Below are 16,974 nucleotides of genomic sequence, written 5' to 3'. Positions count from 1 at the left end.
TTCCTTGGAGCTAAAAAGATTTATAAAAGAAAAAGATAGAAAAAAAGTTTTTTTATAAATCACAGGTTTACCCAAATGAAAATAAAGAACTGCAAATAAGTGATGAGAACTGAAAATAAAATGAAAAATGTTACATAGTTATACACAACGTATCTCCCTATCTATAAGTGCAATTATTAAATAGTAACCACATATATACAAAGCACCAGTGTAGTAGTGTTAAACATTTAGTGTACTACAATTTATGTATGGTGAATAAAAAGTGTTGATCATTATGGAATGCTTAATATTGTTTTTTTGATGGAATTTATGAAATAAGTGAGATAGGTTAGAGTCAAAAAATAATAATAATGATAACTAAAAGTATTAAATTAAAAATGCTTAAATCACACCAAACCATATTATAAGAATATGTGGTAGATGTTGACTTGCTCATCATCATGAAATTTGGGTATACATGATGGTTTGTTCATTGATTGAATCATTTCTCGATTTGCAGGACAAATTGCTACTCCACCAGGTTTCCAAGCAGTAGGATGAAGAGAGCGACTAGTTGATGTTAAATGTACAGAACGATCATCTGAATCAGTAGCACAATAATATGCTGAAGAAGATGGTCCAGAGGATTGACGACCACGACGAACAAGATTTGGTGGTATACACAAAGATGATGGTGGGAGAGCAGGTGGTGGTGGTGGTGGTGGCGGTGGGGCGACTGTATGATTTTTTCGAAATGATGAAGATACAGATACAGAATGTTGTTGACCTGGAGGACTTTGACAATGATTCATTCGATATATATCATCTAATTCACCATCATAAGCTGATCTCCAAAATACTGTATAACCAGATGGTCCAGTAGAAGCTTCATAGTATCGTGAAGATGTATTCGATTTTAAAGTGGATGATTTTTGTTGGTAAGTAATAGGTTCACTTTGTCGTGACATTATCATATCATTATATTCATACATAGATAAAGTTTTGTTATCTCTTTCATGTTTATTATTATTGAAATTATTAAATTGTCTATCCTCTGAACTAGCGCTAGTAATCCGATTTCGTCTAACCAATAATTAATAATAAATACAAATTTATATATACTACTAATACTACCACTACTTACTTAAACACTTGATAGTTATGTCAATAAAAAGGGTCACAGGTATACTAACTATGAAGAAGTTTCAAACTACATTAACAAATTAAAATTGCTATCTATAAATATTATTGATAATAGTGAGTGTTTTACAAGTTGCAGTGAGATTTTCCTCACAAAAGTACATCATTTCAGGAACTGTTCAATATCAAAAGACATTGAGGTTACTGTTAAGGGACTCCCTTAATGAGGATTTATAAATACTACCAAAATCCCTACAAATTTTCTGTCTGATTGCACAATCAGAACTAATATTGTGAAATCACATACATGATAACGTGTTACGTAGAGTAAAGCACAAACAATCAAACTGTATAATAGTAAACTACAACATTACTCTTCCAAATAAACCTTATCATCTAGTGAAAACTGAATCTTAATAGATAACCAAGAAACCATTGACTAAAGTAGTCTCAGTGTGAATAGCAACAATGAGACCGAAGTACATCTATCTGAACAGTCTTAAATAGGACAAAACACATCCCCTTGATTTCATTACTATCTACTACCTTATTCAAATAATTGTGACTTGATGACAATATCTGGGCAATGCACTCAGGATCCATGTGTGCCAAAAAAGACTCATTGGTTACAGTCTTTAAAATCAGAAACGGGAAAATATAAACCGCATATAGATGAAGTGGCAAATGCGTTTTAACAATCCAGCATACATACAGAGGTTCGTGGAAGTACGAAGATGTTTTTGTGTGAAATATATCAATCGAATAAAGCGTTGATAATGTTAACCGGTAGGTTAAATTAGAGGGAGTGGAGGGTTAGTTTCCTCCCTCCCAATAGATCAAAACTGTAGTAAACGGTAAAATGGACAGAAAGGAGTATCTAAAAGAGGCGAATTGATCAGAAGTTTTTAATATTGTTTTAATTACCATCATCATAAAAAGTTTGTGACTTGAATCAAAAATTGACTTTAAGCTAGACAATCGTTGAAAACTATAGGGCATTCAGACAGATATTTCATCCGAGTAGAAGACACCTAAAAGTTAGAAGATAACGCCCCTCCAACAGATTCTGAAGGCCCTAAGAGTCCTGTCCATGATGCAGACATAGATCCGCACTCCTGAAAGAGACTATATACTGATATAATAAATAATAACTTGTATTTATAATCTCAGTCATTTCACGATGTTGTACGACCACCATTCATTGTCATTGGTGATATTTATCACATCCCCAACATAGTTGAACTCTACTGGTCACGGCTCCTGACTAGAAGTTCAAGAACTACGTTTAGAAACTACTTACCAGAAAGCACATGATGATTGTAGTTTTGAATGTTACTAAATTTAAAGCTTCACATCACAGACTGAATACGACACCTAGTGAGGTGGTCGTGCTAAGGGGATTTCATACCAGAATAGGGCTGGAGTTAAAGTTGTCCAACTGAAGCCGGTTCATGAAATATCAACACAGATTCTTAGATAAACAAACAATCAATTTCTATCAAGTGAACCAATAATCAATCAATCCAAAATAAATAAATAGGTGAATTCCACTGATTAACTGGTTAATAATATAATAACCAAATCATAATCCAAATAAATACCTTGTTTGATTTGTTGCACCACTAACACCAACCCCTTGATTATTTAAAGTAGTTGATGATGAACTTAATCGAACACTTTGAGGACTTTTTAAACGAGTTCTTGCTGTTGTACTCGCTGTTGTAGAATGTGGAACCACTAATGAACTGTCACGTGAATTTTTTGATTGATGACCAGTAGAAGTAGGATTACGAGAATTTGTATGTCGTCTTGATGAATAGGATGAATCAGTACGTGAATTAGTTTTAGTCACATTGGTGCCTATGAATAAATAAAGAAGAAGAAGAAGAAAACAAAGAAAAGTGAATATTAAGCAAAGAAATATTTATAAAGCTAACGATTGTTATCTGAGTGAGGGAAGATATGATAATGCGGAAATCAAATAGAATAATAATGTTCAATGTGTTATATAATACGCTGGTGTAGTAGTTTACAGGCATAGCATTACATAAAACGTATATATATGTACACATAGATATAATGGGAACGAACACATTGGTGTAGTAGTTCACATGCATTACATTATATACTTGAAGAAGTTTGTTAAAAAGTAATTTGCACGAAAATTATCCAATAACACAACTGATCAGATGAACAAACTAAGATGGATCAGGCAGATACACACGAACAGTACGTTCATTGTCAATAGACAAGAGTTAACAATTGAATGAACAAACAAACAAAAAAGCAGGAACGAAAACTGTTAGCAAAAGATACCAACATAAAGAATTTAGACAAACATAAATGTCTACAGTTAATAGCTGCTAATGAATAATGGTGGTGGTAATAAGAATAATAATAAATAGTGAGGTTACAAAAGCAATTAACATGATATGATTATAACATAGCACATATTTAAAAGTACAGTAACCAGTAGTGTGTAACATCTTAATTCGGATGTTTTTATTAAATGGTGCCCAAGAGAAAGAAAGCACCACACCAACATTGCCTCCCCAAATGCCCTGGTACGGCCGAGAGTGGAGAGAGTCCGCTCTCCCTCTCCAAATGCTCTCACATGGCCACGCGTATATAGCCTCTGCCACACAAGTCCTACTCACTGCTTTCTCGTGATGGGGGTGTGATTCACGAAATTGAGAGGACGAAAAGCGAATGTCCGGCACTTTAAACGGGTTGGTGGACACGGAAAGTCCACCCAGGGGAGTTGGAAAACCCTCATTCCAAACCAATGGTGCACATGGGCTCCAGTATCCTGAGGGAACAAATGGCGTATAAACCAATCGTTGGTCACCGGATACCATGGGACTGCATCTCTTCACGATACTCCACTGCCTTGTGGATCAGACATTTAGGTCAGAGGCTCCGGGTGTGGTCCCCTAAGAAAACCACCTGCTTCAGTTTGGGCACGTGGGCAGTATCACAGCCCTCACACAAATCGAATGAGATTTGTGCGGCGCATAGGTATTCGGTGCCCCTTTGTACCAATATTTATGTGTTCAAATAAATAATAAATAAACACCAACATTGCTACAACTTTAATCTGCATATAGTGTAATGTGTAAGTATGGAATTATGATGCTGACGAGTTCTATAAGGTAGATGGTTTAACTCTCTCTGTTAAGACAATGGTCTGGCCACGGATGTACATTATTGATAAGTCGTATACTAGGATAAAGCACTTGTACAGCGTGTTCCTGGCTTTAAAAATTGTTCCCATACTGAAGGTATCGGTCTGTTATATAAACTAAAAAGTGAGTATTTTCCACGAAAACCTCCTATGATCAATCAAAAATACATCCACGAAAAACTACACTAAGATTACTTTAGTAAGGGTATAATACAGGGACGAACTAAGAAAACAACGGTGACAAGTTTTCATCCACTTCTTAACCCATCTGTGGTTATGTGGACAAACAAATTCTGCGTAAAAATCCAGGGAGCTTAACATTATTAGTTTGTCCATATAATATATTGCCGATAGGTTGAGATTTATTTCAGTATTAAGGGGTTATGATTAAAATATAGGAATATTGTTTATTTCCCCGTTATATATAATCTACATGGATACAATTGAGTATTCGATACATTTAACATTATCCCTTTCATTCTATAGTGGTGAAAAATAACTTATTGTTATCACTTTAAACGTTTTGAGTAGCATACAAGGGTATTTCTACTCTCTCGTTATACATGATATTTAGATCTGGAGGCAAACCACAAAAGTTACACTCTCAATCTTGCTTGGCTTATCCCTACACATTCATCTTGACTTCCATTTTACTATTTACTTTATAAGTAGGCATATATCCATGAGATACCAAAAATAGTAGCTTAAGAGTCATCAGTGAGAAATAAAGAACGAATCCGTTTCTAAGCATAAAGTTTATACTTCCAATATATTAAAATTAGAAATAATCAACTAGTCAGGTGTTTAATAATTTTCAGACAAAAATGTAGTCAATGTGTATTGTGTAACAAGTCAGTCAGTCAGCTACGACGTAGGACCAGGTACATTTATGCATCGGTCCAAGTTGCCATACCTCGTTAGCACAACAACGAATTAATAAATGTTTTTTTGTAATGTCATTCATGTAACAAATAAAAATCTGTACGTTTGACATGGATATGTACTTTAGATATGAAAGCTAGCGGACATTCATTTACCTAGTTATCAGGTACAGAATTATGTACTTGTTTTTAGGTCATGGTTTAAATATGAGAGTTAGAGATACTATCTAGTTGCGTAGATAGAAGTATTTGGAACGAGGTTTGAGCCTGAGATTTATTGACCGAAAGTAAAACACTTTAGCCATTGATTCAAAAAGCTGAACCCAACTTAGGTGAGGTAAGCTTCGAATCACTCTAACTCTCATATGGTTGAAGCATGGAATATTTATAACCACTAAATCGTGACTTCATTGAGCAGATTTTTCTAACCGAATAACTAACTATCAGAAACAGAAAGAACTAGGTTATTAGGTAACATATATTCCACAGAATGCCCGCTGAAAGGTGATCAATGTCATGTTTTAATAATCCTATAGAATTAGTAAAATTCTATCGGTCTAGTTGCATTAATCTAAATGACTCAAGATTGCGTGCATTGTGTTTAAATGTTAGGTGGTTGGAGGTAATAGGCAGGAAGCCCTGGACCTAGGTTTAGTGCTAGTTCAACGGAATTCGATTAACACTAAAAGATTGGACAAATATGACGGTAGTCACTACTAAGCGTTCAATCAATTTTAGGTATTTCAGTTCTATAAAAACGTCGCCCCCATATGCCCCGGTACGGCCGAGAGTGGGAAGGGCCCACCCTCTCTCTCTCCAAATGCTCCCATACGGACACGCGTATACAGCCACCGACAGGGAAGTCCTACTCACTGCTTTCTCGTGATGGGGGTGTGATTCACGAAATTGAGAGGACGAAAAGCGAATGTCCGGCACTTTAAACGGGTTGGTGGACACGGAAAGTCCACCCAGGGGAGTTGGAAAACCCTCATTCCAAACCAATGGTGCACATGGGCTCCAGTATCCTGAGGAAACAAATGGCGTATGAATCAATCGTTGATCACCAGCTACCATGGGACTGCATCTCCTTACGATGCTCCACTGCCTTGTGGATCAGACATTTAGGTCAAAGGCTCCGAGTGTGGTCCCCTAAGTAAACCACCTGCTTCGGTCTGGGCACCCGGGCAGCATCATAGCCCCCGCATATATATCTGGTGCCCCCTTGTATCAATACCTACGTGTTCAAGTAAATAAAACAGAATAAAAAGGCCAGCAGCAACCCGAACAGCCAGAGTGTGAAGCTGAGTGACATGAGTTGAAATTCCATAAGCAGTATAGTTCCGTCGAAATTGTAGATACGTTTTGATGATGAGTGCCAACTAACACGGAAGCTAGGTTGAGCAGAGTATCCTGAAGACCACCTACAGCCGTCTAGCAATCCTATATCAAACAGCCATCATCAGTGCCTAAGCAACCATCTGATCTCTCTTTAGGTGTTATCTCAAGTAATCAAAATAACAAAATCCATTTCGTTACCTCGTATACCAGATGTAATTGAACAAATTAACAAGACTATTTATAGTTTACATTATCAACTAATCTTAGTCAGACAGCTATTGAAAACCAGAAAGTACTGAACAACTATGACGTTCTTGTGTGGGACTCATCAGTGTACATTCAAGACACCAATGGGGATGAATCAATGATCAGTGGAATTTAACCATGCCGAGTATAAGGCAGTTGTTACCCACCGATCCCACTGAAAGGTGGTTGTGCAATACTGCGAACTGGTTGAAGTTACTGATTCCGATCCTATGGGAAAGTGTGGGCGCTGATGAAGAGCCCCATACCAGGATCGAAAACAGTTATTGAGTACTTCCTGATAGTCTATGGTTGTTTTACTAAGATCAATCTGTGTTGCACACTATGAAAATAAACGATCTTTACCAATTTCTTATGGTAATAATCCAAGGGTTATTAAAATGTTAATTTATTTTAGTGATCTCAACAATATGAATCAAAGGTATATATATAACCCTTGAAATTTATCCGATGGTCTATATCTCCAGTAAAAACTAAATGTTTCAAATACAAAGGAGAGAAAACAGAGAACACAAATAATGATGGTAACATTTCTTTTTAAACATAAACACCATTATCAACATTGAATTGTAACAGAGAGAAATTAAAAAAACACCAGCTACAATAAAACTATGTATAGATGAGTGCATGTACACGATTGTATACAATGAAATTCTTAGTAGCCACCATATTTCTACTGTAGAAATATATATATACATATATATCATGCATAAGATTATAATATGCAATGAAAACCTGAGCAATACATAAAAGCCGACTGATACATATAGATATACATATATCCAGAGGGTTGAAAGAAATGATAATAGACATTAGCACACATACATACACACACACACATAGAAGCAGAGAATATAAATATTAGGTACACTTTTCAAAAAAATAATCATCAGATAAAACTGGAAATTATTAAAACAAAACAAAACAACAACAACAAAAAATGAGATGATTTTGTTTTACTGAAAAAGAATATAGAGAATGGATAAGAGAGAAGAGTATACACAATATAGTTTTTTGTATCAGGTAATAAGGCTAAGCATCTATTATAATGACAATGTGCTTATTGATCATTTATTAAACTATATTAAAACAATCTAATACTAATAATCCTAGTATATTAATTCCAGTTTGCATATTTGGAACTCAAAACAACTGACTGTCAACCAACATCAAGATCAGAATTTTCAATACAAATGTCAAGACAGTTCTACTGTATGGGGCAGAGACGTGGAGAACTACGAAAGCCATTATCCAGAAGATACAAGTAATTATTAACAGTTGTCTACGCAACCTACTTAGGATCCGTTGACCAGACACTATCAGAAACAAGCTACTGTGGGAGACAACGAACCAGATTCCAGCGGAGGAATAAATCAGAAAGAAGTACTGGAAGTGGATTGGGCACACTTTTAGGGAATCACCCAATTGCGTCACAAGACAAGCCCTCAGATGGAATCTTGAAGGCCAAAGGAGAAGAGGAAGACCAAAGAACACATTACGCCGAGAAATAGAGACAGACATGAGAAGAATGAACAAAAAATGGATAGAACTAGAAAAGAAGGCCCATAACAGAGTGAGTTGGAGAATGCTGGTCGGCTGCCTATGCTCCATTGGGAGTAACAGGCGTAAGTAAGTAAGTATTTGTAAAAACTAAACAGAATTAAAGAGGCGGTAAGATTGAATTCTCAAAAGAAGACATAACAAAATGTCTTTGAACTAGAATGAAAAATAGAATTGAAATTTAGTTAGTTAAACTATTCTAATGCATGAAACATGAAAGATCGATAATTCTGCATAGATTGTCATTCAATTTTGAAGATTAGATTCGATAGTAATTTTCCTTAAAATCGGATTACATGTCAAAATAGGTGTTATATTCAAACGAAGGACAAATGAATAGTAACTGCTAGGAATTATTTATGATATGTTATTATATATATTCTTATTGGATAATCCACATTAGCACACAGATGCAGTTGTCGACTCAAATCCCATAGTGGTGGAGGTAGTAAGAGTATAAGCAGTAATCCGAAAGATACGGGTTTGAAGATGTCATTCAAGGAGTATCATCCAGTGAAATAAATTTGGAAAGAGAAAAAAGATAGAGACATGAAGAATTTACATAGGAGTCGGTATTCTGATAGGCGATTTTGTCACGCGACATTTGACTGGTCATAGGACATAACATTAGGCAGTAGACAAATATGCTGAATTTACACGCATCCACATATACAGAAACATTTAAAACAATACAACATTACTCAATCGATCAAATAATCCTTCTTGACAAAAATGTAGGTTCGATGAAGAAACGTCTCACTACATGAACGATATATGATAAAGTCAAAAACCCTAAGATGAAATAATACGTTACTGATGATCTTCGATAAAACTCAGGATGAGCTTGAGAATGTAAAACCAGTTTTAGCTAGTAAGACCCCAGGTGATTTAAATGAATAATCCATTATGAAAAAAGACGATCTAAAGTCAACATTGTCCTTCTAAATATGCTCTTCTATGTCAAAATTGCTGTCTGTATTCTGATTGGTTCGTTCATGAAGTATACTTCTATCCATATAAGCTGATGAATTAGTGTGAACCGTTACTTACACATTAAAGTCCATAAGTAAAACTGTTTTTGAAGTTTGTAACAATCAAATAAATTGATTGTTCAATGTTTATTCCCCATTTCCCATTTTTCTATAAAATTTAAATTTTTATCGTTTACATTGAAATTCCCCATGGGAGCCTATTCTTTGTTTTAACTATAGACAAAAATAGCTCTACGTTTGTATTGTTAATTTATTGAACTTTTATTATGCTAACTTTTCGCTTTACTTACTAGAATATTGTGTACACAGTAGGTGGCTGTTGTTTAATTCATTTTTGTTTTTCCTCTATTAGTGATTCTCCTCAGAAAGATTTGTCTTTTGGATTAGGTTAGGGTTATAAACAGTACAAGAGGATTGCACCATTCAACATATCTGAATCAGGGATAAAACTTTTTCATTGCATAGATAAGCCATAAAAGTTGATATTCCAGGTGAAAATAACTCGTGATTGGTTACTGAGCAAAGACAAACAGACACTCTGTAATTTGTACCATAAGTGATTATTTTTATACTGTAACTCGGATTCCTACTCTGGATTTCACTACATGTGAACTGCATGTATTTGTGCCCATAAAACTAATGTCTCCTGTATAATCAAGCTCTCAACCGTTGGTTATAACTGTGTATACCACGTGATCTAGTGAGACTGATCTAATGATATTGTATTATCGTATTTCGTATCAGAGAACAAAACTTAACTGTTTTCAACATTACATCGAAAGGTTTCAAAAAAACATTCTCAAATAAACCGTATAGTTCACACAATGACTACTGAACTTGGAAGAACATCAGTAGTTTTGAGGAAAAAACACCTTACGCAATTCCACTGGGATTTTACTCAAGACATCAATAATCCACACTGTAGTTATTATAACAATTTTAATTAATTGTGAAAATAATCTTTATTATGCAACACGTGACATGATGTGGACAATCAAAAATTGGAAAATTATAGTCAGGAGATAAAGTTTATCATACTTTTATTTTATTTATTTAAACATAAACATTGGTCGATAAGGCACCAAATATATATGCGCTACACTTTGCCATCTGATTTGTGTGGGGGTTAGAATACTGAGGGGGTGCCCAAACCGAACTAGGTAGTTTTCTTAGGAGGCCATCTTCTGAGCCTTTGACCTACAGGTCTAATCCACAAGGCAATGAGGGAACGTTAGGAAACGCGGTCCCATGACAGCCAGTGACTAACAATAGGTTCATACGCCGTTTGTTCCCTTAAAAGCCTGGAGCACATGTGCGTCACTAGTTTAGAATCGAGATTTTCTAACTCCTCTAGGTGGATCTTCCACGTCCACCAACCCAGTTAAAGCACCGGACATTCGCTTTTCGTAAACAACAGTAATGCTGCGACAAGGCAGTGGGTAGAACTTCACTGACAGTGGCTGTATACGCGTAGCTGTGTGAGAGCATTCTGAGAAGATTTGACTCTCCCCACTCTCGACCGTATCAGGGCATTTGAATATTGTTGAGAGATGTCATTGGTAAAATATCGTCAATAAGTAATATTTTAACACATCAACTCATATTGTGACAGATTGTTTAGTGAGGAATATAAATAAGAGTAGTAAGTATACCTCACACTGAACAATTAATTATACAAAAACAGTACAAAACTACAGATCGATTAACGTTTAATAATACAATAATAATAATAATAATAATAATAATAACGGATAGCCACTATTAAGACAGTGAACAAACAACCCTACTCAAAGTAAGGTATGCCATGTTCAAAACGCAAAGATAAATATTTATCCATATTAAGAGTGCTATATCTATAATACATGCAATTTACAATCTAATTGAAAATTAGTTGTTAAACCGATTTGAAATAGAAAAGACTTAGTCCTATTAAGGTTTAGGTCATATACACGTGATGCATCAATTTTTTTCCTATCCACTTAAAGCAATGAGAATTATATTGGTTTTTTCAGATATTGAATTGATAATAATAGTATTGATAAATAATAGGGCTTTCTGAAAGGACCGGGTATACTGATGGTTATAAGGCTAATACTTCTACTAGTACTACTACTACTACTACCACAAAAAACCAACATGTACTTTTTCAAAGCTATTTAAACAACTTTCGAGATATTGATCAAATGAAAGTTAAAAATTGTCAGAGAAACAGATCTCGTATTGAGATGGGAAATGACCTTAATTCAACTCACCAAGTGCAGATTTATAGATTTATCTTTATGTATGAGGACTAATAATACTACCTGGTTGGTAAAAATGAAGTGAGTAGAGTGAAACTCGAACCTGTGACCTAGTACTTGAAAGTTGAATCCCTTAACCACTAACCCACCACTCCACTAAGAAAGGGAAAAAGGGTAAGGGCTGTTTTACAATTGTCGTTATGGTATAATTTATAGTTCTTTTTTAGAGTATTTTTACGGTAATAATATTTTTCTGCAACGCAGACGAAGAGAAATAAATAATCTCTTTTAAAAATAAAATACCTATAGGCACAATGCGTCCTATACCCAACCATAATAGACAAATACAAGAAGGGACATAAAAGTGAGTCGTCTTAAAATGCTAGAATTTACCATTGTTATTATGGGCAAAATTCACTGTTATTCACTCGGTACGAAACAATGAAACAAACTTAAAGGATAAATATGCCACTACCAGATTATTTTGTTTTGATTATGATACAAGTATTTGTTACAGCGGCACCCAGAAAGAAGTACCTCAAAGAAGACTGATAGCAGGCCACAGATTGGATTAATTCATGTTTCATGGAGGATAATGTTGGGACGGATAATTGGATATCAGTATTTTCTGGTGTAAAATTATAAATATATGAACGTTTTTCTTATTGTGACTGTTACTCCCATTCAACTCCGTATATTTGGAGTATAATTTCGTTCCTCTTCAACCATGTTCTGATTTGGGGACCAGTTGAGTGAAGTAAAATATCCGAATACTAAACAACAAGAGTAGCAGTATTGTATGAAGAGAGATCTTAACAAAGACATACTGACAACGTTGTTATGTGTGAATCATGTGAACGTATACAAGTGTGAAAATTGTGATGAATATAGTCCATGTAGGATAGTTGTAGATCTACAATTTTAAACCACTGGTATAGGTACCTTCCAAGATGCTTTACGAGTGAATGGTGCATGAACCTACGTTGATAACTTGGTACTAGTCAAATGAATCCCTTAACATTATTTCATCACCTCGTGGGTTGAAACTTCTTTTCAATAGATTAGAGGTCCAAAAAAATATTCTGCTACAACTAAACGCTCAGGTAATGTAGAGTCAAGTGGTGTAGTGGACGAGATGAACCCATATATGATGAAAGTTGCAATTCTACATATCAACATGAATCACAATCAGTGTTGTCGCAAAATTACTCTTAATGTCAAAGTTTGAACACATAACTCTGAAATGTAATTAGTTTTATCAAACCTATTTCTTGTGAGAAACTAATGCTACAACACTTTCTGTGTATGATCATACGTATTTCCCAAAAATTGACCACGATCGTCCCTGCACCTTTAATGAGACACAGAATCTTAAAGTGAGGCATCGTTGTGGAAGTTTCGCATTTTCTAGCACACTATAGCTTCCTTGATGAATTACTAAATTTAACATGACCTAGTGACTTGGAACGTCATAAAACATCAATCAGCATAGAAGCTAGTAACTATCCTGTTGTAGTTTTCCAACGTGTTTGTTACAAACCATAGGATTCGCCTTTGAAATATTCAGATTTCAAATGTATAGTTCAACTTGTTTCATTACTGTATCTATTACATGTTTTTGATTTTTACTTTTATATGATATGATCATTAAGTTTTGTGTGACGTATTTTCTAGGTTCCCTACAGTGTATTAATAATAGTTTTGTGCTGTAAAATAAACGCTACATTTATTCTTAAATCTGTTTATCTATAATCAATAAGCGAACGGCAAATTAGACTTTACAAATTAGTAACAAATAAGATGAAAAGATAGAAAAAACGCTAAGATAAAATATTTATAAAAATCTATGGTGAAAGATGCTGCTCAATAAAAGTAGAAAGTACTACTGGTACAGGTGTGAGATATATATATCATGAATTATTAGGTAGCGTATGAACACTGTGGAGACAAAAGGAAAACTATCAACCAATCTGTAGCTGGTTTAAGAATTAAGATGTTAATCCAGACGATATAAAGTAGACTGTGAAGTGTTTTGAGACTGATCTCACTACATTTAACAGGTGTAATAACAGCATTGAGGTAAGAATATATTATATTTAAGAGAACAATGTTGTAGAGAACATTGAAAAAAAGTCAATAAAATCACGGGCATAATTAAAAATGTATTTCTTTTAGAAAAAAGTAAACCGAAATCAATGAACGGTTTTACTTCATTTACTCTACACCTTGAAAACACCCTTGATATATGTGGTCCTACTTATACACCCAACCTCTTAAAATTATATAGTTGGTGAAAATGCAAATACTTGCCTCATCACAGTTAAGAACACTATGTGACCGTATACGGATGTTATTTCATGAGTCCTTTGATAAAGAGTATAGTTCTCAGTGGGATAAAGACTAGACAATACGAAAATTATTACGACCTAATGATTGATCAATGTAAACATCTTAATCCCGAAGATCGGTCATCGTCTGGATGATTCAATGATGTTTTTGGTTGTAGGGATGCGTGACGCGTGTTTAAATTACCGAGGATACCAGTTTCTTTAAGATCTTAAGTGCTTTTTCTTGATGAGTATGAACTAGCACGGAAAGTAGCATCTGGTAGATCGTATCTAACTATCTAGCATCAAATCACTCGGTAGATATCAAGGCTTATCTTTTATTTCCACCTAATATTCATCCTCGATAAAAGCACAACTGAATAGTACTGTAGTACAATCATGCTTAGGTAACCATTAAGTTTAAGACAAAGATACAGTTTTATGGTTGAAATTTGTGTAGAAAATATAGACAAAAACCAGACTTTTCCCACACAATTCTGTCCTTTTTCATGCGATCCTGATCATTTATTATAACAAAGAAATAGTATTGTGTATAATCGGTGCAGACTAAAAATCTGACCAACTGACTTATCCTTCTTGTTTAAATCTCATTATGAATTTTCTCAACCTTAAACTACCTCAAGTCAAAATAGTTAGTGTAAAAAAATGTAAGACGCATCAAATGACTGAAAAGGCTAAAGGAACTCTACGCGTTGAAACAGATCCTGTTGAAAGTATGAATTGAAGCCTATGTATATCACTAGTAATTTCTGAAGTTAACAAGGATCTGAATATCAACCAAGGACACATTGAAACGCATTTTTAGCACCACAAGCAGAAATACTATAAACAACAATTATTTCTGGGTAGTCTGAGACTTGAAAAGTGACAAATCTAAAATATTCTACAGACGCAAGTCATATATAGCGACATTGTGAAAACAGAAGCCGTGACGTATCTACGCTTTAAAACTGTAAGAAAAAGTTAATTCTACAGGTAGCACGCCATTAGAACCTTAAAAAGCACTTTGATTCGAGGCGTATCAAGTTCAATTTCCACCAAATATCCAATATTTTAGAATTCAGTGATTTCAATTAGTTACTCCCTACTTCTGAACTAATTACTATAGCTTTATTGGAAAGCGGTCATACATACATATATATAAATTTTACTAACAACGCACTGATATAACAGTTTTTACTGCTATGTAGTAAGTAGCAATTAGTATGTTACTAAAAAGAATATTGGTAGACAAAAATAAAGGTATGAATACTTACCATTATTGTGTAAAACTGGTTTTCGAGAAGAAGAATGCAATTTCATACCTCTAGCACTTTCCAAAAGATTTAAGCGACGTAGACAATCAGCCAAAGAGCTTCGTAGACAAGCTAGTTCATTGGCTTGTTCAGCACTCCGTTTTTCCAAATCTATAACACGGTCCTGGAGACCAGCATTCTCCAAGTTCATTAATTCAACTAGATGTTTTTTAAATTAATAACAGAACTACGAATAAAAACGATCAAAACATCTCAAACATATGAAGGGCTTGTTAAAAATCAGAAGAGATTCTGCAAGTTACATAGCTGTAGCGTAACAAAAAAAATAATATATAAGAATCAACTAGTTCGTGTAAAACTAGGCTCTTTCTATTTCAGTTAATACCTACAGGAGTACAGAAAACGAAAAAATGATGGATAGATATCTGATTGTGAAGAAATGACTCAGTGGTTAAGGCGTCCGACTTTCAGTCACTAGGTCACAGGCTGAAACCCAACCCGCCTACTCCGATCTGAGAGACCGCGTAGTATCCCTAACCCTCACATGTTGCTCAAAGCTACTCTTGAGAATCTGCATTTTGTTAATTTTGTTTAGCACACACATGTCTGGTGTCCATATGAACAAAATTTTGCGTCTTAATAAAAATTCATCACCATGATAAAGAGAGACGACGTGAATAAATGTATTTAGGTCCTGTATAAGTTAAAAACGAAATAGTTTACTTATGCCAGTATTTTTGCGACTGGCAGGAAATTAGTTAACTAAGCAATGCAATTTGAATGTTCCTATTGTTATTCCAGGCAAGGATATATTTTGTGTTTACGCAGAACACTAGAGAATAATAGTAGTAGTAATCCGTATCTTGTCGGCTAATTGTTAACTAGCTTGCTCTTACAAAAACTTAACTTAGCTACAAGGAGTGAAGCTGCGTGGACAAAGCTTAAAAGTTCAGCAGCACACTGGGGATATACGCACTAAATCGTTCGAACAGATCTTACCTAAGTGCTGCTACACTAATGAACGTGATTACTTCTTACAAGTTTGTCGCACACATAAAAGATATATCATCTACGTACGTCTCTATATTGTCTTCGGATGAGTTTGGTGTGTGAAACAATTAACTACAACAGTGTAACTAGGACAAAAAACAATATGATTTGTGAATAAAACTAGTTTTCTAGAGAAGTGAACTGAAAAATTTTAAGGACATACAACTGCCGACAGAAATGTTGGAGTGGTTCAGATTTTTCCGTAGACTCAGAGTAAGAGGCATTTGAATTTCCGACTTCCTATAAATTTTCGAGGAACTTTACCACATGTTCCTTTAAATTATACAATAAACTCCCGAAAACTGTTTTTTCGAATATAAAGCCACACAAACACTAATTTATGCTAAGCCTAACCCATTTTAACTGAGAGGAAACACATTTTTGCGCTCTGATGACAAAATAAATAAGGATAATTACACTAACCATGCATCTCCCGGGCGTTCTGACGTAGTTAAATCAGTTGCAAGGTCGTAGGTTATCGTCCTTAGTACTCTAAAACGATTGAAATGACAGTTGTTCTTTATATAATAAAGACAAGTTTTATGATCAGGTACAAGAAGCAGTAATAGATTCTTCATACATATAGTATTATATGTATATCGCAGTTCAATGTACAAAGCTTGTGTGACGAATGATTTTTATGTGATCACTTGTACTAGTTTTATTACGATGTCAGGTCATTAATAACGCCCGATGAGTCGATTGCATTTAATTGACTCAAATATTTTTGATCATTTTACTA

General features: G+C 34.7%; 1 protein-coding gene across 1 annotated transcript in view; it reads right to left on the bottom strand.

The window, feature by feature from the left end:
* Nucleotides 1-16,662, bottom strand: part of Smp_163210 (putative WD-repeat protein) — a gene marked incomplete at both ends in the record, with an annotated part of 68,703 nt that extends 52,041 nt beyond the window's left edge. The window contains 3 exons of the mRNA XM_018793039.1: nt 2,721-2,979; nt 15,183-15,380; nt 16,656-16,662. Coding sequence (XP_018647592.1) covers nt 2,721-2,979; nt 15,183-15,380; nt 16,656-16,662 — 464 coding nt within the window. The remainder of the gene's footprint in view (nt 1-2,720; nt 2,980-15,182; nt 15,381-16,655) is intronic.
* Nucleotides 16,663-16,974: the final 312 nt, after the last annotated feature.

Source organism: Schistosoma mansoni, chromosome 1, assembly GCF_000237925.1.
Source record: "Schistosoma mansoni strain Puerto Rico chromosome 1, complete genome".
In the NCBI taxonomy this organism is placed as follows: domain Eukaryota; kingdom Metazoa; phylum Platyhelminthes; class Trematoda; order Strigeidida; family Schistosomatidae; genus Schistosoma; species Schistosoma mansoni.
Note: the sequence above shows the minus strand (reverse complement) of the source record. Positions and strands in the feature narration are given on the sequence as shown.